The following is a 27295-nucleotide window of genomic DNA, read 5'->3' as shown; positions in this document are numbered from 1 at the left end:
CTCAAACTTGAAAGTGCTCAATAAGAAAGCTAAACTAAAATCAATTCTTAAGAGAAAGTAAATGCATCAAAAATTGAACTAATGAGAATGGCCCAGTATCCTTGCTGCTGAATGAAAAGAAAGTAAAAATTGAACTTAAAGCAACTCAAACCAAAAGCAAAGCAACTAATTCACACTACTCAAACTCTTCAGATCCTTTACCCTTCAGCTCAATCTACCTTGTGGGAAGTAATCATGAATAAGTCAAGCAACATGCTATCTAAATGACAAGAAATTAAATTGCATGAACGAAACTAGTCACACTACTTTAACTGTTCTGGTCCTTTACCCTTCAGCTTAATCTACCTTGTGGGAAGCAACCATGAATAAGTTTAAGCAATATGATAACTAAATTGCAAGAAAGTAAATTGCAGAAAAGAAACTAATCACACTACTTCAACTCTTCTGATCCTTTACCCTTCAACTCAATCTACCTTGTGGGAAGCAATCATGAATAAGTTTAAGCAATATGATAACTAAATCACACTACAGTTAGTGATATTCTGATTTCTTGCTAATAGAGACACTTCACTATAGAAAGAAACCATAAATTGATGAGAAGTATGATATCTAAATAACAAAGAAAATAAGTAAGCAAATCACAACTTGGAAAAGACAGTGCTGAAATAAAACTTCAGAAAATGAAAGAACTTCAGAAAATGAAAGTTAGCAGGAAGGACAAGATGATCTCATATGCCAATAGTTATCAAAAAGATGAAAAATGGCCCGGGTTGCCTAAGAAAACCTGCAGAAAAGCACTGATCAGTTGACAATTATAAGAAAACAAAGATTAAAATCTAAACAGCAGTGAGTTAAGAAACATCAAAAGTATGTTATGTACAAGCTAATGATACAAAAACATAATAAAACCAAAGGACAACTTTACAAGGCTTCAGCGCGCAGGGGCCCTCTGCCACTTCGGCCGATCATAAGTAATCACATGAATAAGCTCAGAAAAGTCTCCACATATATTAAAACAGCAATATGTATAAACAGTGGGGTGACAACACGATAGTTCAGAAATTACATATCAAGAAAAAACTTCTTTACAGCGTTCATCGACGCGTTATTTATAATGACAAAATGCTGAGACTAGCTAACTAACTCCTACGCTATTGACTGTATTGACAAAGACACGTAGATCCCTTCAGCCGAGATCTAGCGTAACTGTCATCATGTTTATTAAATCTCTGGAGTGGTTGCTGTTAGATTCCGGTTACAGAAGTGATCTCCAGGTGTGCTGGTGTCTTCGTGAGCTGAGGACTGTGCCACGTAACGTTCACGTGCTCAAAACAGAGACATGCCACCGCTGAACTCTTTGGTTGGCTCTACCTTTGACCTTCGTTGACCGTGACCTTCCATGGATGATTTGGCTGCTTCGAAGGGACACGTTCCATGTATTCGTCGCCTGGAGCTTTCCCATGTGGCTCGTTTCTTCATAGGACACCTGTAGCACAACTTTTAACAAAATAGCTACGGAATCCTGTGCTGGCTGCGGAAACCTGTGCTGGCTGCGGAAATTGACAAGTTTCCGCAGCTGCATGAACAAAAAACTAAACCAAACAACAATCATAAGTATAGTCAGAAAACCATGTAAAGAACTCTTTTTAAACTATAATGCAATGATTTAGCAGCTGGGTGGATGCAATAAGTGGAAAAGGAAGGCTGAGAGGGTGTATGATCCGGATTTAAGCAGGAACGCAACAAATTACAGAGATAACCATAAATACAGAGATGCAATAACCATAACCACATAGATGCAGCGGAAATAATGATTCATTTCATTAATGGAAAATACTGAATACAACCAGGAATGGAAATAAACCAGCTAGGGCGATGGTAGCTATCTCTGAGAAGAGATGTGCGGCTAAATGCCTCTGAACTGTTCCGAACTGTGTTACAATGAGGCTCGAAGGCCTATTTATTGTTGAGAAACAATGTAAAACCCTTAACATTCCGAAATCTAACCCTAGAAGATGAAACGCCAAATTGTGGGCCCCGTTTGGGTAAATTGGTACATCAATTTCCCGGGGTCGTAACTTTGGCATACGATCTCCGTTTGACGCGTACGATAGCTCGTTAGAAAGATCTATCCGAGTACTACCACTTTGGGAGGCAACATCGGTCCATGGACCCATGTTGCCCCAGATTCCCAAAAAAACGTTGTTTAGGGCCTCAAAACGGCTCCGGAAGTTCAGGACCCGAAAAACTGCTAAAAATAGTAAACTGTGCTACAATTTAGGAAACTGAAAGAGCTGAAAGAGACAGTTGTGGGGGTCCAAATGGGATAGGTGGGTGGCCACCAACATCCACCTGGATCATTCCTCCCCCCTTAGGAAGCAATGGTCCCCATTGCGTTGAGTTCCTCCCTGAGATGAGGAAGCTTCTCCAGAGTTGGTTCTCTGGTGAGTTGTTCTGCAATCTCTGATGTGTCCAGGAATGGTGGAAAGCATGGTCGACGATGGTCCACATTGAATACTCGGTGCAAGCGAAGGAATGGAGGAATGTTGTGCTTCAAAGCATTGCTGCCCATAGCCTTGGTACTGCTGTGAGGACCATGTCGGAGTGGTCGAAGCTTCTGATGGGCTCTTGTAAGGCGTTCTTTCTGCAGATGTAACCAAACTTTGTTGCCCACCTGAAACTTGTGTGGTACCCCTGTGGGTGAGGAGAAGTTGTTCCTGTGTTCTATCATGACCGTATCCCTTTGTTGCTGCTGCTGTGTGTAGGAACCCTTTGCAGGGGTCATGGATGTAGCAACGATCTTCCCCTTATTTTGGGAGTGAACCAGACAGATGAATTTCCTGGTCTGTGATATGAGCTTGCTGCCTTTCTTGGTAGTGATCAAGGATGTGGCAGTAGGTGGGGCTACCTCTAGTATCCTGTATAATGAATTATTCAAAGAAATAATGACAGCACGAGGCCTTGACTCATACACAGCATGTCGCCTCCACAAGTATGGCTGGCCTAATAATACATCACAAACATCCAGAGGTGTAACATCACATAATACCTCGTCTGTGAAGGGTTTGATGCTGTAGGGAAGGCGGCACTGCTGGCGAACTTTCAGATCTCGTCCTTCATGAAGCCACCCGATACTGTACGGCTGTGGGTGTGGTGTAGTCGGTAGGCCCAACCACTTCACGACCTCTGCTGAAATGAGGTTCTTTTGGCTGCCACTGTCGACAATGAATTGCAGCGGCGAACCCTTCACCCACATCTGTGAGTGGAAAAGGCGCTCCCCCTCTTCTGGATCTGCAGGTTCATTCTTCTGGATCTTGGCGGTGGCAACAGTGGCACTGGGATCCGCATCAATGATCTGCTTCCCTTTGCCATTCCCCTTGTCGGGTTCTGGCTCAGGGTCGGAACATGCATCTGATTCGGAAGCCTTCAACTCGGCCACCAGTGACTGCTTGGTCCGACACTCACTTGTGTTATGAGTGGGACTCTTGTGGAACTCACACCACTTTCCTGTGTCCTTCTTCGGCTTCATGGTGTTGTTCTTTTCTTGCGGCTTCGACGGGTTGTCTTGGGTCACCCCGCCTTGGCTTTGTCCTTTGGGCTTCGGATTTGCAGATCCAAAGTCTCGCTTCTTCTGTTTGAACTTTTGCTCGATTTCGACAGCGTATCGGTATGCTGTGCCGAGTGAGGGGATGTTCAAGAACCCCATCTCTTCCTGGATGTATCTGTGTAGGCAGCCGCGGTATTTGAGTACCAGATGCAGCTCAGAATCTTTGATACCCAACTGTGTGCGAAGGGTATGAAAAATGTTTGTGAACTCCGGCACATCTTGGTCTCGTCCCTACCGCAGTGTGGTCCATTTGATGTATTTGTCCTCATAGCTTCCGACAGGGTAGTACTGCTCCTTGATGGCATCTCGAAAGTCATTCCAAGTGGGTGCAGTTGAAAATAGTGAGCCTGTACCTTCATCCTTCTGCTCGCAGTAGGTTTCCCACTAGTCCTTGACGTGGGGGGCTGCTTTGAGAAGAGCGAAAACAATCTTTTCCCGACTTGAAAATTCATGAACAGAAAAATACCCATCTAGCAGATTTAACCATTTATCTACGACATCTGCGTCTATTTGACCCTCGAATATGGGGATTTCAAAATTCACTTGTACCTTAAACAGTGTGGCATTTCCAGAGTCGCTGTTGGAATCCGATGCGTCGCCTCTGGGTAGCCGCTGAAGGATCTGTGCAAAGCTATCCATCATCGCGTTCCTTTGCCGCTCGAGCGCTTCTTCAAGCAAGATTTTGATAGGATCTCCTGCCCCCTCGTCTTTCTTCTCATCCGCCATGGGAGGCCGTCGGGATTTGCGAGGCAGGTCTTGCAAAGGTTCGACCAGTTCAAGCCCTAACTCCTTATATCCCGACCTCGTTGGGGACATGCAAAGAAAAACAGAGAAAAAGCAGACCGCTCTGATACCACTGATCCGGATTTAAGCAGGAACGCAACAAATTACAGAGACAACCATAAATACAGAGATGCAATAACCATAACCACATAGATGCAGCGGAAATAATGATTCATTTCATTAATGGAAAATACTGAATACAACCAGAAATGGAAATAAACCAGCTAGGGCGATGGTAGCTATCTCTGAGAAGAGATGTGCGGCTACATGCCTCTGAACTGTTCCGAACTGTGTTACAATGAGGCTCGAAGGCCTATTTATTGTTGAGAAACAATGTAAAACCCTTAACATTCCGAAATCTAACTCTAGAAGATGAAACGCCAAATTGTGGGCCCCGTTTGGGTAAATTGGTACATCAAATTCCCGGGGTCGTAACTTTGGCATACGATCTCCGTTTGACGCGTACGATAGCTCGTTAGAAAGATCTATCCGAGTACTACCACTTTGGGAGGCAACATCGGTCCATTGACCCATGTTGCCCCAGATTCCCAAAAAAACGTCGTTTAGGGCCTCAAAACGGCTCCGGAAGTTCAGGACCCGAGAAACTGCTAAAAATAGTAAACTGTGCTACAATTTAGGAAACTGAAAGAGCTGAAAGAGACAGTTGTGGGGGTCCAAATGGGATAGGTGGGTGGCCACCAACATCCACCTGGATCAGTGTATATGAAGGTGCAGGTTTGAGGCTCAACAAGTGGAATCATGCTTTCGGATTCTCATAAAAATATGATCGAAATTCATAAAAGGGGAATTCTCAAGGGGTTTTAAATTACAAACCCAGAAACTAAAATAGGGAACCCAATGCCTGGAAATGTAAAACTGGTAGCAACTTCTCCCATAGAAATCTCATATCATATCCTTGAACTGAGATCTTCAGTTAATAGTAACCTCGGTTCCAATTACTGGGCACAATCTCTCACACAACCAAACATAACTGATATGGATAAATCAGGTTATGGGAAGGATGAAATATTCAGGTCCGTGAGGCCGCGATTGAAGCTTCCAAAGGACAAAAAACACCGACATTGTCTCTTTTATGTTCAAAGATTCATCATCCTATGCTCATAGATTAGCACTGGTAGATGCATATTTCGGTGAGAAACTGAGTTTCATGGAATTCAAAGACAAGGTAAGCATGGTGGGTGGTGGATTGAGTTAATTGGGTATTAGAAGAGGAGACGTGGTGTTTTTGTTTCTCCCAACTCTATTTATTTCCCCCTATGTTTCTTTGGGATTGTTTCAATTGGGGCGGTGGAAACCACTGTAAATCTAGTGTATATCGTCATGGAAGTAGCAAAAGAGGTCCAAAATTCGAAATCCAAACTCATAATAATTGTCCCAGAGCTATGGGATATAGTGAAAGATCTAGGTTTGCCTGCAATAGTGATTAGGGATGATGGGGATGGTAAGAGGGCTAGTTCTCCCATTATTTCTTTATCTCGATTCTGTAATTATTTCTCGGGAATACATCATTGGCTGCAAGTGTATTTCTAGAATTTGTAATTATTTCTTCGATAACACATTTCTATTGGCCAAAATTTGTCAACAAAACATCCATATTGGTTGAATGTAGGTAGTAGTAACATCCATATCAGAAGGAGAAGCAGAATTACAAACGTACGACCGAGGGCTTTTACAGAGGAGTAGGGAGCCCTAGTTAAGAAATCATGGAATGCCTTGAAATAAAATGCTGCCGAACTAGGGTTTAAGTTATTTCTAAGGTAATTTTGTATTAGCAATCGCGAAAATCATGGTAATTTTGTATTAGAATTGTTAGTGAATATTATCACCAATGGAGGAATATTACTTACAGAGAATTCAATCCAATGACATAAGCTTGTCCCTTTCTATCTACCATGATTGAGCTCGGGTGTGGGAGGGCCCAGAGTAACTTTCTGTGTTTGATTAACTTTAACAGGCATTTTGGCTTTAAAACGTGTCTGTTTGAAGCAACAGTCTCCTGAACAAAGATAAACACAATAAGACGAAGAACAAAATAAGTTTTTTATAATGGAAGAGATCCGCTGCAAAACCCATAGCTTGATTGCATTCATTCCTCGATCAATATGAACTACTATAATAGATTCATAGAAGAGAAATACATAGTACTTAAGTAAATTATTACACACAAGGTTTTCATTTTAGGTAGAAGAGATCCAGTGCAGTAAAAAAATAGGGATGTTAAGAAAAGACATAACATTTCACAGATAACGTGATGAAAGATCACCTTAGAAGGGAGCTTTTTCTTTTGTTTGAATTCGCTGGGTTCTTCTTTTGCATGCTTCAAAGATTTCTTTTTTCCCATTGCACCCGCTTCCAGGCCTTTGGGAATGGTTTCCACCTTTGCAAGGGTACTATCTTGTTTAGGCAAAGAAAGCTTCTCTACTCCATTCATATTCAGATCCTCTGGGACACTATTAATGTCTAATTTGGCCTCAGCAATTGGAGATACTGCCTCTAGAGGTACTTCTTCATGGTGGACTTCATCATTTTGTGAAGGTACATTAGTTTTAGTAGTTAAAGAAGATACCTCTACCTCTAGAGGTATTTCTTCATTGTGAGCTTCATCTATTTGTAAAGAAGGTGTATCCTGGATTACTTCCTCGTTAGACTCTTCATCTTTATTCATGTCATGAACCCCACCCTCTGTGTTGGATCCATGGCATGTGTTATTGTCAATATACAATGTAGGATCACCATTAGACACTTGTTCATTGTGCACTTCAGGAGCTAGGGCATCCATATCCTTGTACGGGTTGTTCTCTTCTTTTGTTAGGGACTATTGTAGCAAAGCTCTTTGAGTGGCAATATTTTTGTAATGGGCATCAAAGTATGCCACTTTTTTAGCAACTGAACCTGGAGTCTAACATTTCTCCACCTCTTCCAGATACCTGTTCTGCGAAAATGCTGACCATTTCTCCCATGATAATGTATCAAGTGAGAATCTTCCAAAGGATACCGAACCATCCACCAAACACTCAGGAGAAGCTTCCACCTGTGATTGATTGCTGAATACAATTACATCAAAACTGACATAAATTCATATGAGTCTAACAATCAAACTTATGCAACTGAGATTAAAGTAAACTGCTACATAAGAACAATTGTAATGTAAAGTTTGTAACTGAAGCCACTTTTAGATGTAGATTTGTCAATGTAAAGATGCAGTATCAAGTATGCATATAATATCTAAATGCACATAGATCAATAGAAGATATTTAGATTCTATCCTAGATCCATAACTACTAGAGGTAAAATGGCACCAGAATACATAAAATGGACAAGGCCTACAAAACTAGAAACAAGTTTCCAAAAGCTAAAGCTGATATGATTTTCACCTGCATCCATTGAGGACATACCGAGAGTCCCTTCAATGAATTGGTCAAATTGTTGAATCTTGTGTGGTTAGGTTCTTAGGTTCCTAGAGCTAATCACAGGTTCAAAACCCATGAAGACATTTATGGTCCATGTGAAACCCATGAATACATTTGGGGTGCACATGAAACCTAAGCCATACAAGGATCCCCCCTTGTCTGGGAGTTGGGACCTCAACAACTTGGTGGGTTTTACACTCAGTTACCTTTCTATTTATCATTTCCTCCAAAAGCAAAACACACAAAAGAGAAATCATATGACTTACTTGGCTATGATCCTTAATCTCACAAGTGTTAGTAAGACCATCAGGACTCCATTCAAAGCAAGCTTCCTCTTCGCCCATGGCTTCCCCAACCTGCACAATCATTTGAAAGTTGTATCTTTAGTTATCCAACCCTCGCTTTCCCAGTCATCATCATGGCATGCAAGCTTCCTCCATTAATGATCTGGGGTCCAATATCAAATTTGGAAAAATCTCTATTTGAAAAGATGGTTGAGGTGCCATCAGTGAACTGTGAAGAGAAAGAAACAGTCTGGCGGATAAAAACAAAGCCATCCAATTCACTAAAAGAAGTATAGTGCATGTGCTCTCTGTTTAGGGATTTTTGTCAGCTATTGGCAATTATTCACACAATTGTGCAACGTTTGCAACAGTATACGACTACCCCATTATCTAATATTTTATGTCATCCTGTATATAAAACATGAGTTGTCAACAACATATAGAGGTGAAGATTCTTAGTTCGGGCCTATCTAAATAATTGAAGACTTTCACAAGACTCAAGTTTTGGAGTACATTTATTTACAAGAATAACCCCAAAGCAACTGCAATAACCCAGCTGTAAACAATAGCACTTAATGGAACAGGAACCAGATTTGAACAAAGCTAAGACTATGTTAATAATGACCAGCTTCAGCCTACCAGAACACATACTATGTGACTATTACATAGAATGTAGTATGGCCCTGCATTATCTCAATTATAGGTTTGATTGTCAGCTGGGTTTCCTACCTTCAACTGTGAACAACCGTCAACAGTATTATTGTTGAGAGATTCTTCCCAATGAAGGGCTTGAAGACTGAAGGAAAATGCAGGCCTGCAGTGGAGAAGCTTGACCCAATCTGGTTATGGAAAGGATGGAATATTCAAGTCCATGAGGCCACCCTTGAAGCTTCCAAAGGACAAGAACACATAAATTTTCTATTTTATGTTCAAAGATTCACCATCCTACGCTCACAGATTAGCACTCGCAGATGCAGATTTCGGTGAGAAACTGAGTATTAGGGAATTCAAAGACAAGGTAAGCACAGTGGGTAGTGGATTGAGTCAATTGGGTATTAGAAAAGGAGACGTGGTGATTTTTTTTCTCGCAATTCTATTTATTTCCCCTTGTGTTTCTTTGGGATTGTTTCAATTGGGGCAATGGAAAATACTGTCAATCCTGTGTATACCGTCATGGATGTAGCCAAACTGGTCCAGGATTGGAAAGCCAAAATCGTAATAATTGTCCCAGAGCTATGGGATACAGTTAAAGATCTAGGTTTGCCTACAATAGTGATTGGGGATGACGGGTATGGTAAGAGGGCTAGTTCTCCCATTATTTCCTTATCTCGATTATGTAATTATTTCTCGAGAATACATCATTAGCTGCAACTGGATTTCTGAAATCTGTAATTTTTTCTTCGATAACACATTTCTATTGGCTGAATTTTTTCAACAAAACATCCATATTATGCTGGAAATAATACTGAGAGGAGGTGAATCAATATTATCAGATCAATAATTATTTCCCAAATAGATTTATATACGCTACTTCAGTGAAGTGAACTAGTCTGTACACGCGACTGTGATAAAAGAAACCAACGTATATGTAGAGAACTTGTGATTTAGACAATGATCATGTGTTTATCTTAAACCGGTATATCAGAGATTTATTAGACAGTGCAGTAAAAGTAGAATAAATAATTACACATAAGAAACACACATGAACACCAAAGAAACCCAATGTGGGTAAAAACCACCTACTGTTGTCGTCTCTGTCTTACTTTAATAATAAGAAAATTTGTTTACAATCTTGTACTGGTGCAGACTCATACCAGTATGGAGGCTCTTACCTGCAGAAGGTTCCAACCTTATGTCGTTCTCCAGCTTCTACTGGAAGGGAGTTACAACCCCCTAGCTCTTGTACTAGCCAATATGTTTACTAGTACATACGTGCTAGCCTACAAAAAACTCCACTTTTCCACCAGGGACCATGTTTCATGAATTTTCAGACTACATACTCGTGGATCACAACACCACCATTTGAAGGCCTTGTTTCATCGAATTTTCACACTGGACCCATCAAATATTTTAAACTTAAACTGAACAATCAGATCACTGACACCAGAATACTCTACTGAACCCAGAACCCTGCATCATCATTCAGAACCATCTGTGACCTCAAAAATCATGCATTAGAATGTATACGCTACTTGGATGCACCCAAACTGTGTGTATATGCTACTTCCGTTAATTGAACCTATGTATACCTTCAAAATTACTGCAAACATAAAATTTTGAATCAAGTCTGTACCAACTATCAATATACTGAATATCTACTGTCAACTTTCGGAGCTTTACACAGGCAGGGACAGAGATCACTTCCTCTTAGTTATACAATCAATCAATCAATCAAATGCCATCCTCCTTATCTATTCAGCTTTTTTCATTCAGATCTAAGAAGAATTCATTGATAGACAACAGTAAAATAATAGAATTTGATAAGATAGTTCAGTCAGATATGGAAAATAAGATTTTCTTTTGTATACGCTACTTGAAAGAACTGAACCTGCGTGTATACATTATTTGACCAAGACGAACCTACGTACCGATATGAAAATATTGACTTAGAACTTTGTTGCAATTCCTAACTTCAGGCAATCCCAGATCTTGATGGATAATGAGTAAAAAAGGAGCAAACATCAGATCTAGTTCCAACCAATATCAGATCATTCAATAATAAGTTATTTCATGTCTCATGATCCTGATCCAACATTGAACTCAAGGTGCACATAAATATTTCAGATCCAGTCCCAAACACAACCCTGCAACATAAAATATACTTCAGAAAGAAGTATTCCTTAGAATCTTATTGCTTGCACTCTTGGTCTAATGATCTTCTCCTCCTTATATAGTCTTAGGCCTTTCTCAATACCTTGGACCAAAACCACTTGGGACCAATACCTTGGACCAAATACCTCGGACAAAATACCTTGGACAGAAAATATCTTGGATCAAATACCTTGGACCAAAAACTTGGTTTTCCAACATGTACGCGCTTTTCCTCCTATGAAAGTGTGTGTATATATTATACACTACTTTTTTTTCTGTTAACATGCGTGTATATACCCCTTGAACAAAGTGAACCAGTGTATACCTCTCTTCATTCTTTGGAGTCTGATCTGTAATCCTCTGCTATTAGCTTGCTACACTGTGAACTGTCATCTGAGAGAGTTTCCATCAAGGACAACATCTGTATCATAATGCCAACAATCTCCCCCTTTTGACTTGATGGCAACAACAACACCAAGACACTCTCCTCCTTTGACATCAAGGTTAAAGGGTGGACCAAGATATTCTCTCCCTTTGACATACATTATGTTTTCCATGCTCCCCCTGAGCACATGCAGAGTCACAAAAATATTCTCCAAAAGAATAACATGACTCCATAACTCAACTGTGTGAGTATGACCTTCCTATCACTAATGACCCATACATACATCTATCTCCCAACCAAGTGGGCATATTCTAAATTTGACTTATCCACCCAACCAAGTGGGGATATACCAATTATTTATACATGAAAGAAATAATAAATATTACATCATCCATCCCATGCAAATTGGGGATACAAATTACATCATTTGTCTAAGAGGACTCATTCAAATGTATGAGAAGGCATATCACACCCTAGAATTTTACATGACTTAAGCAACAAATGGTATAAATATCTGAAGCCATAGTTGGACTCAGCAATAATAATGCCAACAATGTTGAATGTACGTGAACGCTAATGCTCCCCTTGAACATGTGCTACCTGTGCATTGTTAACAAGTAAATGATCAAGGCATGTTTGTCAGTCAGATAAAAATTAATGAACAAAGCATATCGATAGATAGTAATCATCAAACTCAGAAAAAGCACCCATATCAGAGCATGCATCACTATTTTTCTTGTCTGAAAAACATATACGCTCCTTAACCCACAAAAACCCACGTGTGTACATGACTACACTTTATGAAACACACGTATAATAACCTTTCTCTAAAAAATTGGGTTTAACAGCAGGATGATGCAGCAACTACTCCCAGCTTTTGTCTGAGATATTCAAATGTTTCTTTAGTCAGTGGTTTCATGAATATATTAGCAACCTGTTCTTTGGAAGGAACCTGTTCCAATTTGACCTTTTGTTCAAGAACTTGTTCACGTAGAAAATGGTACTTGATGGGTATGTGCTTGGTCTTGGAGTGCATGACTGGATTCTTTGAAATATTGATGGCACTTGTATTATCACATAGAATGGAGATAGGTGGAGTACATGTGATTTGAATGTCTTGCAAAGTTTGCATCATCCAAAGTAGTTGTGTGGAGCGAGATGTAGCAGCCACATATTCTGCTTGAGCTGTAAATAAAGCAATTGAACTTTGTTTCTTGCTAAACCAAGACACTAACCTGGAACCCATATAAAGTGCACCACCACTAAAGATTTTTCTATCATCAAAACTTCCTGCCCAATCTGCATCTGTATAAGCATGAAGAGTAAGATCTGTATCTCTAGGATACCATAAACCAAAGTCCTGAGATCCTTGAAGATATTTGAAAATTCTTTTGACTGCCTGAAGGTGTGGTTCCTTTGGATTTGCTTGGAATCTTCCAACTATTCCTACCACATGCATGATGTCAAGTCGGGTACCTGTTAGATAAAGCAGATTTCCAGTCATGGATTTGTAAGTTGGTTGATGTATTGTTGTTGATTCATCATTTGAGCTGAGACTACAATCTGTTATCATTGGGGTACGTACAGGTTTAGAATCTTCCATTCCATACCTTTTCAAGATCTGTTTGAGACATTTGGTTTGTGATAGAAAAATACCATCTTTAGTTTGTTGAAATTGTAGACCAAGAAAATAGGTAAGTTCACCAACCAAAGAAATTCCAAATTCTTGTTGCATTACTAAAGAAAAATTCTGACTCATGGATTCTTCATTGGTACCAAAAATGATATCATCAACATAAACAATAATAATTAGCAATTTATCAGTTTCAATCTTTGTATATAGATTGCTATCTGTTGAACCTTTTGTAAAAACTTGTTGGTGTAGATATTTGTCAAGGCAGTAATACCAAGCCCTTGGAGCCTGTTTCAGACCATAGAGAGCCTTTTTGAGTCTACATACAAGTTTTGCATCATTTCTAAGAATGAATCCTTCTGGCTGTTCAATATAAACTTCTTCCTCTAAATCTCCATTAAGGAAGGCTGATTTTACATCCATTTGGTATACTTTGAATTTCTGAAAGCTAGAAAGAGTAAGAAACATCCTTATGGCTTCAATTCTAGAAACAGGTGCAAAGGTTTCTTGAAAATCTATACCTTCTTGTTGAGCATATCCTTTACAAACAAGTCTCACCTTGTTTCTAATGACTTCTCCATTTTCATTCAGCTTGTTTTTGAATATCCATTTAGTTCCTATAATATTTTTGTCATGAGGTATAGGAACTAATTTCCAAGTATCATTCTTTTCAATTTTCTCAAGTTCTTCATCCATGGCCTTTACCCAATATTCATCTTTGCATGCTTCATTTACATTTTGAGGTTCGGTGGAAGATAGTAATTCTAAATATCTTGAGGTCCCTATAATAGTTCTTCATGTCTGTACACCTGCCTCTTTTCCCATAAAATTTGAGTTTTTGGATGATTTTTCTGAACATACCTAGATGGATTTTTGTCTTCTACCATTGTCTCTTCTTCTAGTGCTTCATTGGTTTCTTCTTCAATATCATTTTGATTTGATGAGGGAAAATAATCTCCATCTTCTTCATTGTCATAATCTTCTGTTGATTACATCTGTTTTGGATTTTTGCATGCTTCATCAACTACAACATCAATGCTTTCAATAACTTTCCCACGTATTTTATTATAACATTTATATCCTTTACTTTTGAAGGAATAACCAAGAAGAATACCTTCATCTGCTCTGGGTTAAAACTTACCCAGTTTTTCATCAGCCCTTTTGATAAAACATTTGCTTCCAAAAACTTTAAAGTACTTTACAGTAGGAGTCTTGCCATACCAAAGTTCATGTGGAGTTTGAGTGCTATTTAACCGAACATTTTCTTTGTTGAGAATAGTTACGGCAACGAATGCTGCTTCACCCCAGAAGGTTGTAGGAGTTCTAGATGCATCTAGCATAGCTCGAGCCATTTGTTGAACTATTATGTTCATTCTTTCTACCACACCATTTTGTTGAGGAGTCCTTGCAGTGGAGAATTGCCTTTTTATTCCATGTTTTTCACAAAAGTGAAAGAATTCATCGGATGTAAATTCCCCTCCTCAATCAGATCTGAGGCATTTGATTTTTCGATCTGATTCATTTTCATTGAAGGCTTTGAAGACTTGGAACTTTTCAAATGCTTCATCTTTATGCTTTAGAAGACCTATCCAACACATTTTGGAAAAATCATCAATGAACAAAATAAAGTATTCTTCTCCACGAGGCGACTTTTCCCTTGATGTTCCACATAGATTAGTATGGACAAGTTCAAGAGGCTTACTTGTTGACCCTTCCTTTTCCATGAAGTGAACTCTGGTTTGCTTACCGATTTTACATGGTTTTCATATTGTATTTTCTGGGATGTTGATATCTAGAGGATCACAAACAACCTTGAGTCTACATGCTTTTCTTGTTTGAGAAAATCTTAGATGTCCCAATCATCTATGCCACAACCAATTTTCATCATTTTTTCTTAGATAGCACTATTGTTGTCCTCCCTTGAGTATGTATAAGTTGTTCGGAGTTCTTTTAACTTTGATCACGGTCTCTCCTGTATCAAGCTCACGAACAACACATTCGTTTGATCGAAACACCACTTCATTTCCTTGATCACACATTTGACTGACACTCAACAGGTTATGCTTTAAACCATCTACATACATAACATGTCCAGCTTTAACCTTTTCTTTCAAGAAAATGGAGCCTTTACCTTTTATGACAGAAGGAGTGCCATTTCCAAATGAGACATTCTTTTCCTTTTCTAAGGCATTATATGAGTGAAGTTTTTTTTTGTCACCTATCATGTGTTTTGAGCATCCACTGTCGATGTACCACTGATTTTCTTATCCTTCTGCATACAAGGCTATACCACATATTTTTGTTTGAGATTCTTTCCTTCTCCATATCTTGGGATTTAATGGTGTTTGCTCCTTTTGAGATGTTTGCTGAAATTTGCTCCTGCATTTAGATTCTTCATGACCAAAGTTGTTACAGATTGAGCATTATATCTCATTTTCAAGAGGAGAAAATTTATTATAGGAACTTCTATTGATTCCTGTTACATTCCTTTGATTTCATGCTTCTCTAGTCTTGATGGTTTTGTAAGCAACGCATTGAGCAGCTTTGTGCCCAAAATTATAATATGAAAAACACTGCCCACTAAAGAAGTTCCTGCGACTATCGAATCTATTAACCTGGTGATTATAGTTTCTATTGATATTCATCTTTGGAGAAAATTGCATATGATTTGCCTAAGGTTGGTTGCGTCTTCTATTTATCGTTGGAGTAAATTGAGTATGATTTACCTGGTGATCTGCTTTATACCTTTGCTGACAATTGTCTTACTATTCACTAGTCTTTGCTACATAGAGATAGCTTTTGGTGGAAGTTGACGACTTTTGTGATTGAGATGCTTCTTCAGTATATCCAAGACTTGTATTTATTAGAGGAGAATGTTGAATTTTGATAATTCCATTTAAAGTTTTTGATCCTTTAGCAAATCGAAGATTGAGTAATTTTGTTTTCTCACGATCCTTTCTCAGACCCACAATTTCACATTCTAGTTTTTCATTATGTTTTTTCTTTTCAGCAAGTTGGTATGTCAAGGTATCTATAATCATATTCTTTTCTTATAAATAGATTTGGAGCTTAGATCTTTCTTCATGAAGGTCTTCTTCTTCTAAAGCATCCCAAAAATTATCATTGTCATAAGCCATGAGAAGTCTGTAATCTTGTCCCATTTCATCTTCATCAATATTAGATAAACCATCGCTATATTCATGAATATAATAACTCCTTTTATTCACAACTTGTTTTCTATTCCCTTTACATATTCCTTTCCTTTTTCATATTTATCTTTATGAGGACATCTGGCAGCATAATGACTGACTCTACCACAAGCAAAGAATTTGAAGGGTAGCTTACCTCTAAACCTTCCAGAACCCCGTTGAAGCTTCTTTACAAAGTTTACCTCATTTGCTTCTTCTGAAATATGTCCTGATTCAATGTGTTCTTCCTTTCCTTTTGCTCAGAAGCTTTAAATGTGGCTTCTCTCATATATGATGGTCCTCCTTTTCTCATCTCAAAGGCAGTTAAGATTCCATGAAGCTGTGTCATAGTGATATTCTGCAGATCCTATTTTTCTTCATTGCAAAAACTTTGGATTCAAATTTTGCTGACAAGGATCTCAAAACTTTCTCAACTAAGGTAAAATCCTTTATTTCTTCACCCAAATTCTTCATACAATTAACAACCTCATCTATACGTAAGAAGTAACTAGCTATACTTTCATCACTATGCATCTTAAGAGTTTCATACTGAATTCTGAGAGTTTGAAGCTTAGCGCGTTTTACCTGAGAATATCCTTCGTAGCTCAGAAAAATTTTGTGCCATATTTCTTTGGCTAATTTGAGCTGCATGACGTTGACAAACTCTGATTGCAACAGACTTCCCACTAAAGTATTGACAGCTTTGGCATTGTTTTCATTGGTTTCATATTGGTTTCAATATACTGAATATCTGCTGTCAACTTTCAGAGCTTTACACAGGCAGGGACAGAGATCACTTCTTCTTACTTATACAATCAATCAATCAAATTCCATCCTCCTTACCTATTCAATTTTTTTTCATCCAGATCTAAGAAGACTTCATTGACAGACAACAGTAAAATAACAGAATTTGATCAGATAGTTCAGTCAGATCTTGAAAAGAAGCTTTTCTTTTGTATACACTACTTGAAGGAACCGAACTTGCATGTATACGCTATTTGAACAAGACGAATCTGCATAGAGATCTGTAAATATTGACTTAGAACTTTGTTGCAATTCCTGACTTTAGACAAACTAGATCTTGATGGATAATGAGTAAAACAGGCGCAAACATCAAATCTAGTTCCAACCAATATCAGATCATTCAAGAATAAGTCATTTCATGTCACATTATCCTTATCCAACATTGAACTCAATGTGCACATAATTATTTCAGATCTAGTCCCAAACACAACCCTGCAACATAAAATATACTTCAGAGAAAAGTATTCCTTAGAATCTTATTGCTTGCACTCTTGGCCTAATGATCTTCTCCTCCTTATATACTCTTAGGCCTTTTTCAATACCTTGGACCAAAACCACTTAGGACCAATACCTTGGACCAAATACCTAGGGTCAATACCTTGGACCAAATACCTCGGACCAAATACATTGGACAAGAAATACCTTGGATCAAATAACTTTTTCCAAAAACTTGGTTTTCCAACATGTACGCACTTTGCCTCCTGTGAAAGTGCGTGTATACATTATACACTACTTTTGTTCTATTAACCTGCGTGTATATGCCCCTTGGACAAAGTGAACCAGTGTATACCTCTCTTTCTTCATTCTTTGGAGTCTGATCTGTAATCCTCTGTTGTTAGCATGCTGCACTATGAACTGTCATCTGAGAGAGTTTCCATCAAGGACAAAACCAATATCATAATGCCAACATATTGGTTGAATGTAGGTAATAACATCCATATCCAACCCTCACCCCTCTTGTAAATTTTATTCAATATTACTTCCAACCCAGTTTATTCCGCTACATATATGATTTCTTAATGGCTTATTTCAGTTACAATCTTGTTTGTGTGAATAATTTTCGTTTTCAATTTGGCCAAAACATTATATATATATATATATATATATATATATATATATATATATATATATATATATTATATATATATATATATCACAGCATTATACCCTGTTGTCATAAATTGATATAGCACATAAATTGAAGGACAATTTTACAAGTTACCACAACATCACAACCCACATGACTTTTTAATGATTTGTTTACTAGTTAACTGAATGAAAAGATATTGTTCACAAATTAATGCTTAATTCCTCATGTTCAAATTTCAGTGCCCCCATCTGTGTGCCTTCTTAGTATATATCTCCAGGCCCTTCAACTCAATTACCCTTGCCCCTCTTTTCCATTTTCAAATAGGGTTTTAAAATCCAACCACTGCTAATTTTGTAGACTGGGTTTTCAGTTTCTTCTTTAGGTTCTGCTAGTGGTTTCTTTGATTCCCTATTCGCTATTAAAAAACTAGTATATAGCTTTCTTTGCCATCCTCATATTATAAATAAACAAGTGCCACTGTAGTGGTAATGTCCCTACCATCCATGAATTTGAAATTGCCTATGATAAGTGGCTATATACATGGTATTTATCTCCTATTTACTCAGTGTAGAAGACCCAAGTAGAAAACATTGTGATGAAAACCAATTTTTGGAACTTCAGATCTGTTGTAGCTGCAATTGATTGGTTATCATCACACAAAAAGAAAGGTTTGCTTGAGATAACAAATCTCTGGGTTGAGAGAAGGGTAGTAAACCATTGATTTCTTATCATGACTGAGATCCAGACCGCATATAAAGACTCAGACAAGATTTGTGCTTTTTTTTAAAGAAACAATGTAGTTTAATTGTTTTATGTTTTTTGGTTAAATTTATTTGAAATTAGGGAAGGATGTGCTAGAACTACAAGTTTGAGCAGTAAATTTTATACAATCAGAGCAACGAATTTTATACAATCTAAGTGTCTAGGGTTTTTTTTAGGGTGCTGAATCTATAAATGCATGCAAAATAACAAAAAATCAAGATCGGACAAAGAAATTATTTTCCAAAATTTAGACAAAACACTCCAAAACATAAAATAGTTAAACAACCCCAAATATAACAACTGTGATTTCCATTCCAGCTTAGACAACTGTTATAGATCCTTCTCTATTGAAACTTCAAGGAGGTATACCAGAGATGGAAGATAGTAAGCAGAAAGTAATTTGCAAAGAAAAATGTTGTTGAAGAAATAAGCAGTCATGCAACGTGTTCGAATTGCTATTACCAATTCTTACTTCTTATTATATTTTTAAAAGAGCATGATTAGATGCTATCTATTTTTGAACTCAAAATATCGGCCAAACCATCCTTTGAGGGTTAGGCACATGTGCATAATACAGGAGCAACTTCTTATTATTTTTTTAAAAGAGCATGATTGGATGCTATCTATTTTTGAACTCAAAAGATCGGCCACACCATCCTTTGAGGGTTAGGCAGATGTGCATAATACAGGAGCATTGACAGATATGACTGATTTATAATTAATGCTGAGCATTGACAGGTATGGCAGATTTGTAATCAATGTTGTAAGAGGTTCTTGCTCCGTTCAAAATCATAACCTTTTTGCAGGAATAGCTTGAAGAAAATTGTGAACTGGACAGATTGGTGGATTTGTACAAGTAGTGAAGAAGTTGTTGGCATGGAAATATCGGAAACATCTCGAAGACAGAGCTTTAAAAAGCTATTTAAATACACTGATAAATTGTCACTATTTAAATAATCAGTGAAACATAGTTTGTCTTTGCAAGTAGTGCAAAGGTTTGAGTGTAGTAGATACATTCATGTCAAGAAAAACACCATGCCCTTAAGAAGATGAGCATGTTTCTTAATGTCAAGTTTAATTCACCATGCAAATTTTCCTATGCCTTACTTGGAAAATTGTAGAAGCAAGCAAAGATATAGTACTTATTATGTATATCCAAAGTAGCACAAATTATCAAAAAATACATCGTAATATGCCTTTAAATTCATGAAGGTTAATTTTCCTATGCCTTACTTGGAAAATTGTAGAAGCAAGCAAAGATATAGTACTTATTATGTATATCCAAAGTAGCACAAATTATCAAAAAATACATCGTAATATGCCTTTAAATTCATCAAGGTTAGTTCTATAGCTTTAAGTCCCTCTTCAAAAAATAATTTCCACATTCATCTAATTTAAAATATAGGAAAATAATCCTCAATGCCAAGAAAGGAGAGAGGATTAAGGTACACCAACTCCTTTTTAATTCACAGAACTTCTCTTTCATTGATTTTGTTGAATAGAACCCTTTAAATTTTTCTAGACTTGATTTGGTAGTTGATCCCACTCGTATTGAAGAAAATCTAGTTGGACATGTAGGTCTTTGTAACTCCAATAATTTTTCATCGATATTTTAACATGACTTCTCAACTTTGATGTCAACTTGTGTTGGGATTTTGGCTTTTTTTTGTATATGGTCTATCTTGCACAAACACAGAAGTAAAGAAACATATGCAGAGACAGAAACAGTTACAACAAGAAGTATTATATGTTCAATAGTGCTTCTTAGATGCAGTGACAAAGACTGTTTCTGCATCTAAGAAGCACTCCAAAACATATATTAATTATTGTTGTAACTGTTTGTGTTTTTCCATATGTTTCTTTACTACTGTATCTTGCAATATATACATTGTACAAAAAAAAATCACAATCCCAAGGCATGCATGGATCTATTACACAGACACAGCAGTAAAGAAATAAAATTACAAACAAAAAGTTCAGGAGTGCTTCTTAGATGGAGAGACAAAGTCTATCTCTGCATCTAAAAAGAACTGCAGCAAGAAAAAATATATGTTCAACCGTGCTTTAGAGTCTATCACTAACCATTATTTTATTTTATAAGGTCTTAACCATAAGTGTCTAGAAGAATCCACCTGATGTTATTATGAAGCAGACGGACACAGCTGCATTGTTCTATTCTTCTAGGACTACTGGGAAAAATAAAGGGGTGATATTAACTCATAGGAATTTCATGGCGGCTGCCTTGATGGTGACCAGTGACCAAGAAATGAAAGGCGTGAAGCATTGGACTGTCTTATGTGTTATTCCCATGTTTCATGTGTATTGGTTGGCATGTGTCACATATGGGCAGCTCTAGAGAGAAAATGATGTGGTTCCAATGGGGAAATTTACCTTTGTAAGGATGCTGGAAGAAATTCAAGAATACAAAATATCCTATTTAACTGTGCCACCCATTATGCCATGCTATTGCAAAACAAAATATTGTGGCACGATATGATCTGTCTTCTTCGAACGAGATTGTTAGTGGAGCAATACCCTTGGACAAGGATACCATGGAGCAGTGTGCGAAGAGACTCCCAGAGGTCACAATTAATCAGGTGCATATCTATATCCATCTTTTACCTATGCATCTTAGATACAGTAGAGTATTTTTGTTTACTTCATGGAAATCCATGACCTTATGGGACATAAAGCATAATCTGCACAAAAAAATTATACAACTTGGCTGCCATTTACTTCAGTAGTGTATCTACCTGCTCGATGTTTAGAATCATAGTTGTTTTCGTTAGCCCATTACCAGATCTAAGTATTCGTTAGATGATTAAGTATTAGGTCATGGAGTTAGAGTTAACCTTTTGAGTTAGTCTTTTTTCCTTGTAAGGAAATAAGTTACTAGGTGAATTGTCCAAGGTCAAAATGATTAAGAGTTTCTAGTTATTGTTAATTTTTCCACACTACTCTAGTTGTTAGATGTATTATTTCTGATCTACACCACTCTAGTTGTTAGAGGTACTATTCCTAGTCCTAGGTCATTAGCATTTTTGTAAGACTTGTAAAAAACCCTTTATTTGCTCATTCATGTATGTCTTTGACACTAACTTAAAGATAACAATGTTTAAACTAAACAAGAATATCTACAATGTAGCCCTTATTCAAATGTGTAAATTATTTTATACCTTTTAAAATTAATAACTAAACTAATGAACTTGTTTTTATCATATTCTTAAAAGAGTAAAACCATCATCGAATTCAATATTTGCCGATATTTCTACGTCAGTGTGACTTTTCATTGCTCAAAAGCTGCACGCAAACTTTCTCACTTGCGAAAGTCGTTGGCGTACCAACCAACCATGTGATCTTTGACATTCTGCTGCGGGTTGGCGCACCAATCAAACATGTGACATTTGACATCCTGCTTATTAAATGTATATGTTACATTCAACCTACCTCGTTGATTTTGGTGGCCGGCGGCGATCGAGATAACAATTCCTCAAAGACTTCGAGAAATTCTTCCAATAATAAGTTGCGATCGAGATAACCCGATGTAGTAGGACGTAACACTGCCGACGACTAAAGTCACCAAGGTGCTGTTACAGCCCAAATTTCCATATGAAGGAATGTTATGTGAAGCTTAATTACTGGATAAAAACAGACTCCACGAAATATTCTGGTGTGAATTGTGTGGAAAGTACTTTGGTCGAAAGGGTTAGCATTACTTTGGTTGATATTCTCACCGAGTCACCGCCATCACATAATTATAATTTCCCTTATAATTACTAAGTTTGACTTTGAATTTGATACGATAAACATAAAAATTTGGGTGAAATTTTTTCAATTCCATACCATATAACATTTAGATATGCATACTGGATTCTTGCCCATTTTCTTTTCATTCATTTTGAAATCTAAATAATTTCTAATTATTTTATCAATATAAACAGTTTTAAAATGCAATTAAAAAAAAAAACCAAACCACATTGGTTCATGATGTTCTTCAAGTTTCTTCATCCAAGCAGCAGAGGAAGCAAGATATCCAAGCAGCAGAGGAAGCAAGATGAGAATGAAACTATGAGAATGAAACTATGTAATCTTCCGTGTTTAATACTGTTTATTATCAATTGTTTTGGCCGATTACCTGCACTTATTTGCAGTGCTAACGATCTGTACTCGGCCGATGGAGTGGCGCTTTTAGAAATAAAGTCATATTTTGCGGTTCCTCCTAATGTTCTTTCAAGTTGGAGAAACGACAGCTATTCTGGCGTCAACCCGTGTAGCTGGGAAGGTGTCCACTGCAGCAGTTATAGAAGGCGGGTCACATCAATTTCCCTCCCAAACAAAGGGCTGTCTGGTCGTCTTTCCAGTGCAATAGGCAAGATTGCTGCCCTGGAGAAGCTCGACCTTTCGGGCAATGGGTTATCCGGCACGGTTCCTGGCCAGATAGGGAACTGCACAGAGCTTCGAGAACTCAATCTCGCCAACAATTTCTTCACGGGCTTCATCCCTCCCGAAATCATGAACTGTAGCCTTCTTACAGTTCTGAATATCAGTACCAACAATATATCAGGTATAATTCCGCCTGCACTGGGTAATCTAAGAAGCCTGACTACGCTCGCCGTGGATACAAATAATCTCAACGGTATCATTCCCTCGTCTATTGGAAAGCTTGCCAATGTTGACACAATCACCGCATATTCCAACTATTTCAGTGGCTCTCTGCCGCCTGAAATCGGAAATTGCAGTCGGCTGCGAATTCTGTATTTCGACACTGCGGGATTGCAAGGAAAGATTCCACGGGAAATTGGGAATCTGAAAAACATTGTAGAGATGACGCTGTACCAAAACAATTTGACCGGTACCATCCCTTCTTCCATCGCCAACTGCAGCCGTCTCGAAGCCATTGCAGTTTATAAGAACTCCTTAGAAGGTACGATACCATGGGAGATAGCCGTGATGGAAAATTTGAGATATTTGTGGGTTTATGACAATCATCTTACAGGCTCTATCCCCGGAGGCTTTTTCACTAGACTGCTGAAGTTGGAGGCATTTGATGCATCCACCAATAATCTGAGGGGGGTTATACCATATGAAATGGGCAATCTGAAGAATTTGAGAGTCTTGCACTTAGAATTCAATAACATGTCAGGGTCGATCCCCTCATCCTTTCCCAATCTTACAAACCTGCAGGAGCTAGACCTATCTTCCAATAATTTTGATGGCACTTTGCCTGAAGGACTCGGCCTTCTTCCCAATCTGATAAGGCTGTATCTCAGTGAAAACATGTTCAAAGGTCCGCTGCCTGCAAGACTTGGAAGCTTCGGGAACCTGGAGAGGCTTAATTCATATTCCAGTGGATTGAGCGGATCGATTCCCTCTGGGCTATGCAACGGTAACTCTTTGATCCGTCTTGCCCTCTTCGATAATCGATTAGAGGGGAACATCACCAACCTTCTACAAGACTGCGTCTCACTTCAACGCATCCGGCTGCAGAACAACCTCTTCACGGGTTTCTTACCAGGTAATATCTCTAAGCTTTCTGCACTGGATTACCTTGACATTTCTTCAAACAACATCCATGGAAGTATACCTTCTTCCGTGGGACAGATGCATAATCTTACCAATCTACTCCTTGCGGACAATAATCTCGTTGGTGCCATTCCTCCCGAAATAGGAGAGTTGGGAAAACTAGGAAAGCTCATTCTGAGCCGCAATAATCTCACTGGAACGATTCCTCCAGAAATACGAAATTTAACTAATTTGCAGGTTTTAGATCTCAGCGGAAACTCCTTAAGGGGCAGAATACCCACAGCTTTGGGCCATCTTGCGATGCTGTCGACATTGAATTTGAGTGTAAACACATTGACGGGAGGAATACCCAGTTCCTTGGGAGATTGCAGGGGTTTGAGCGAACTGCACCTGGCTAGAAACAGATTAAGCACGAGCATTCCTTCGGAGTTGGGAAAGCTTGCGGCCAGTCTCAGATACGGGTTAGATCTAAGCTGGAATAATCTATCGGGATCTCTTCCTCCTCAGATAGGAAACTTGCAGTTACTTGAATCCTTGGACCTCTCCCATAACCGCCTGTCTGGTAATATCCCTCAATCCCTCACAGATATGATAAGCCTGGATCATTTCAATTTCTCTTTCAACCTATTCACAGGGGCCATTCCTTCATTAAGGGCTTTTTCAAAAGGCCTGGAGAATGCATTTGAGGGTAATCCAGGACTTTGTGGACCGCCAACAAGGAACAATTGTTCCGATTCTGAAGTAGCAGGTAAAAAGAAAGAATTAAGCTCAGCCGAAGTGGCAGGGATTACCGTTGCCTGTATTGGGACCATAACTATTCTCATGCTTGCGTTGCTATACGTTTTAAAAGCGTCAAAGCCGAAGTTGAACAGTAATAGACACGACAAGTATACTATTTTTTCAGGAGATGGACAACTCGGTATAGTCAAATACAGAGATATAGTGGAAGCGACAGACAACTTCAGTGATGATTACGTCATCGGCTCTGGCACATCCGGCATGGTCTACAAGGTGATGATTCCAGGACAGGACAAAATCCTTGCTGCCAAATGCTTAAAATTAGCAAATCATCATCACGACAATATTCAATATCGCAGTGTGAGGCGCGAGATCGAAACTTTGAAGAACGCCCGTCACAGAAACATCTTACGCCATCGGGACCTGATAACTGCACACGATGAGATGAATTATTTAATAGTTCTTCTGTGCGACTACATGGTTAATGGATCACTGTGGGAATTTCTGGGCGGGGCATCGAAACCCAATCACATGCTGGACTGGAGGACCCGGTGTAACATTGCCTTGGGCGTGGCAGAGGGACTCAAATATTTACATCACGACTGCGAACCTCCAATTATCCACAGCGACATAAAGTCTGCCAACGTATTGCTGGATGACGAATACGTAGCACACATCGCAGACTTTGGACTTGCAAGGCTAGTGAAGAATTCGTCAATAGATTCTGAATCAAGTTCTCTTTTAGGAGGGACGCATGGCTACATTGCTCCGGGTACTAAATCTCCATGCATTTTCTCTTTGATCGTCACGCTTTTATTTTTGTTTTGAAATGTAATCGTAGAGATCATCATATTCTATGTCACGCTAATTCATTAATGTTATGTGCAGAATGTGGGTATGGAGTGAAGGCATCGACGAAGCAAGACGTGTATAGTTTCGGAGTGGTATTGTTAGAAATGGTAAGCGGAAAACCTCCTGTGGTAGAAGAGGAGAATCAGGAATTTGTACATCTAACTGCATGGGTTGCGAAGAAGGCGAAGGAAGGGAGAATGGATGAAATAATTGATAAGGATTTGAGAAGTTGCAGTGATTATAAAAATGAGAAGGATGAAATAAGGAAGATGATGGAGATTGCCACACTTTGCACTCGATCTGCACCGAATCTCAGGCCATCGATGAACTCAGTCGTTGACATGTTTAATCTTCCACAATCTGACTCGTTTCTCCCTTCAGAATTAGATTTAAAATAGTCACATTCACGGTAATGACAATGACGTAACCCTCTATTATACACCAAAATTTTTGTTCATCTAGTCTACCCGAGTAGAATTGTACGATCACGCAGGTGACGAGACTACAGGAGTCAATGCTTTTGTTCACACACATTTGTAATTTTTTTGGATATATTAAATATCCTATAATATCATTCGTATTGCTTCATTGACTATGATATCATTCGTATTGCTTCATTGACTATGACTGTTTAGGTTGACTACTTAGAAGTTTAGGAAATTTTAAATTTATAAAGTATATTTTTTTGAAAAGTTGGAAAATTTATTATAATTTAATTGTCAAATCAATACTCAAGAATAAGTACTCTGTTATAAGGCATTAAATGAGCAGGGCTGTAGCATGTATAACATGTTTAACTGTGGGCATGCGGTTCCTTTAATGCCCTATAACATGTTGTATATTTGTTGCCGTTTCTAGTTGCTATTCATTATTATCCACGGAAAACCATGCCACTTGGAATGACTTGCTCGTCATTCATAAGGGAGAAGAAGACCCCTATGAAATGTCTTGGCCGTTATGAGCTCTTAGTAGCAAACACACTTTTAGGGCACAAATTTATGTATTATTCTTATATGTTGTATTGTAAGTTTGATATTTTAGTTAATGTTAAAAGTTTCATTGCTTCTATAAATTATGTTGACATATAACGTTTTTCCTCGAGCAATAAGTGTTTTTGCACTATTGCATAGGGTTCTCATATTTTCATTAAATTTATGTGTGTATTGGCTAATTTAAACAAATGTTTTGTTTTGGTTATTTATTTAAGTTATAATTTTGTGGCTACTTGCTTGATGTGTTAGTTATAATCAACTCTATAATCAACTCCACGACCATAGAAGCCTAGTTAAGCCCAAAGGCTTACTCTACAACTCAGTATGATGTGTTAGCATGTCCGTTCATCATTAACGTTGAATTTTTTCTCATGTCAACGAGACTAATTTAAAATAAAAATAAAATAAAAAT

General features: G+C 38.2%; 1 protein-coding gene across 1 annotated transcript; it reads left to right on the top strand.

Annotated features, from left to right (window-relative positions):
* Positions 1-9278: 9278 nt before the first annotated feature.
* On the top strand, positions 9279-26413 carry LOC149247753 (uncharacterized). Its single transcript, XM_089445366.1, has 3 exons — positions 9279-9394; positions 22930-25811; positions 25928-26413. The coding sequence occupies exons 1-3, from the start codon at positions 9279-9281 to the stop codon at positions 26287-26289; spliced, it is 3360 nt and encodes a 1119-aa protein (XP_089301492.1). The 3' UTR covers positions 26290-26413.
* Positions 26414-27295: the final 882 nt, after the last annotated feature.

This window comes from Pinus tabuliformis, chromosome 7 (assembly GCF_031772625.1).
Source record: "Pinus tabuliformis cultivar Carrire ecotype Pingquan chromosome 7, CPIR1, whole genome shotgun sequence".
NCBI lineage: Eukaryota > Viridiplantae > Streptophyta > Pinopsida > Pinales > Pinaceae > Pinus > Pinus tabuliformis.
Note: the sequence above shows the minus strand (reverse complement) of the source record. Positions and strands in the feature narration are given on the sequence as shown.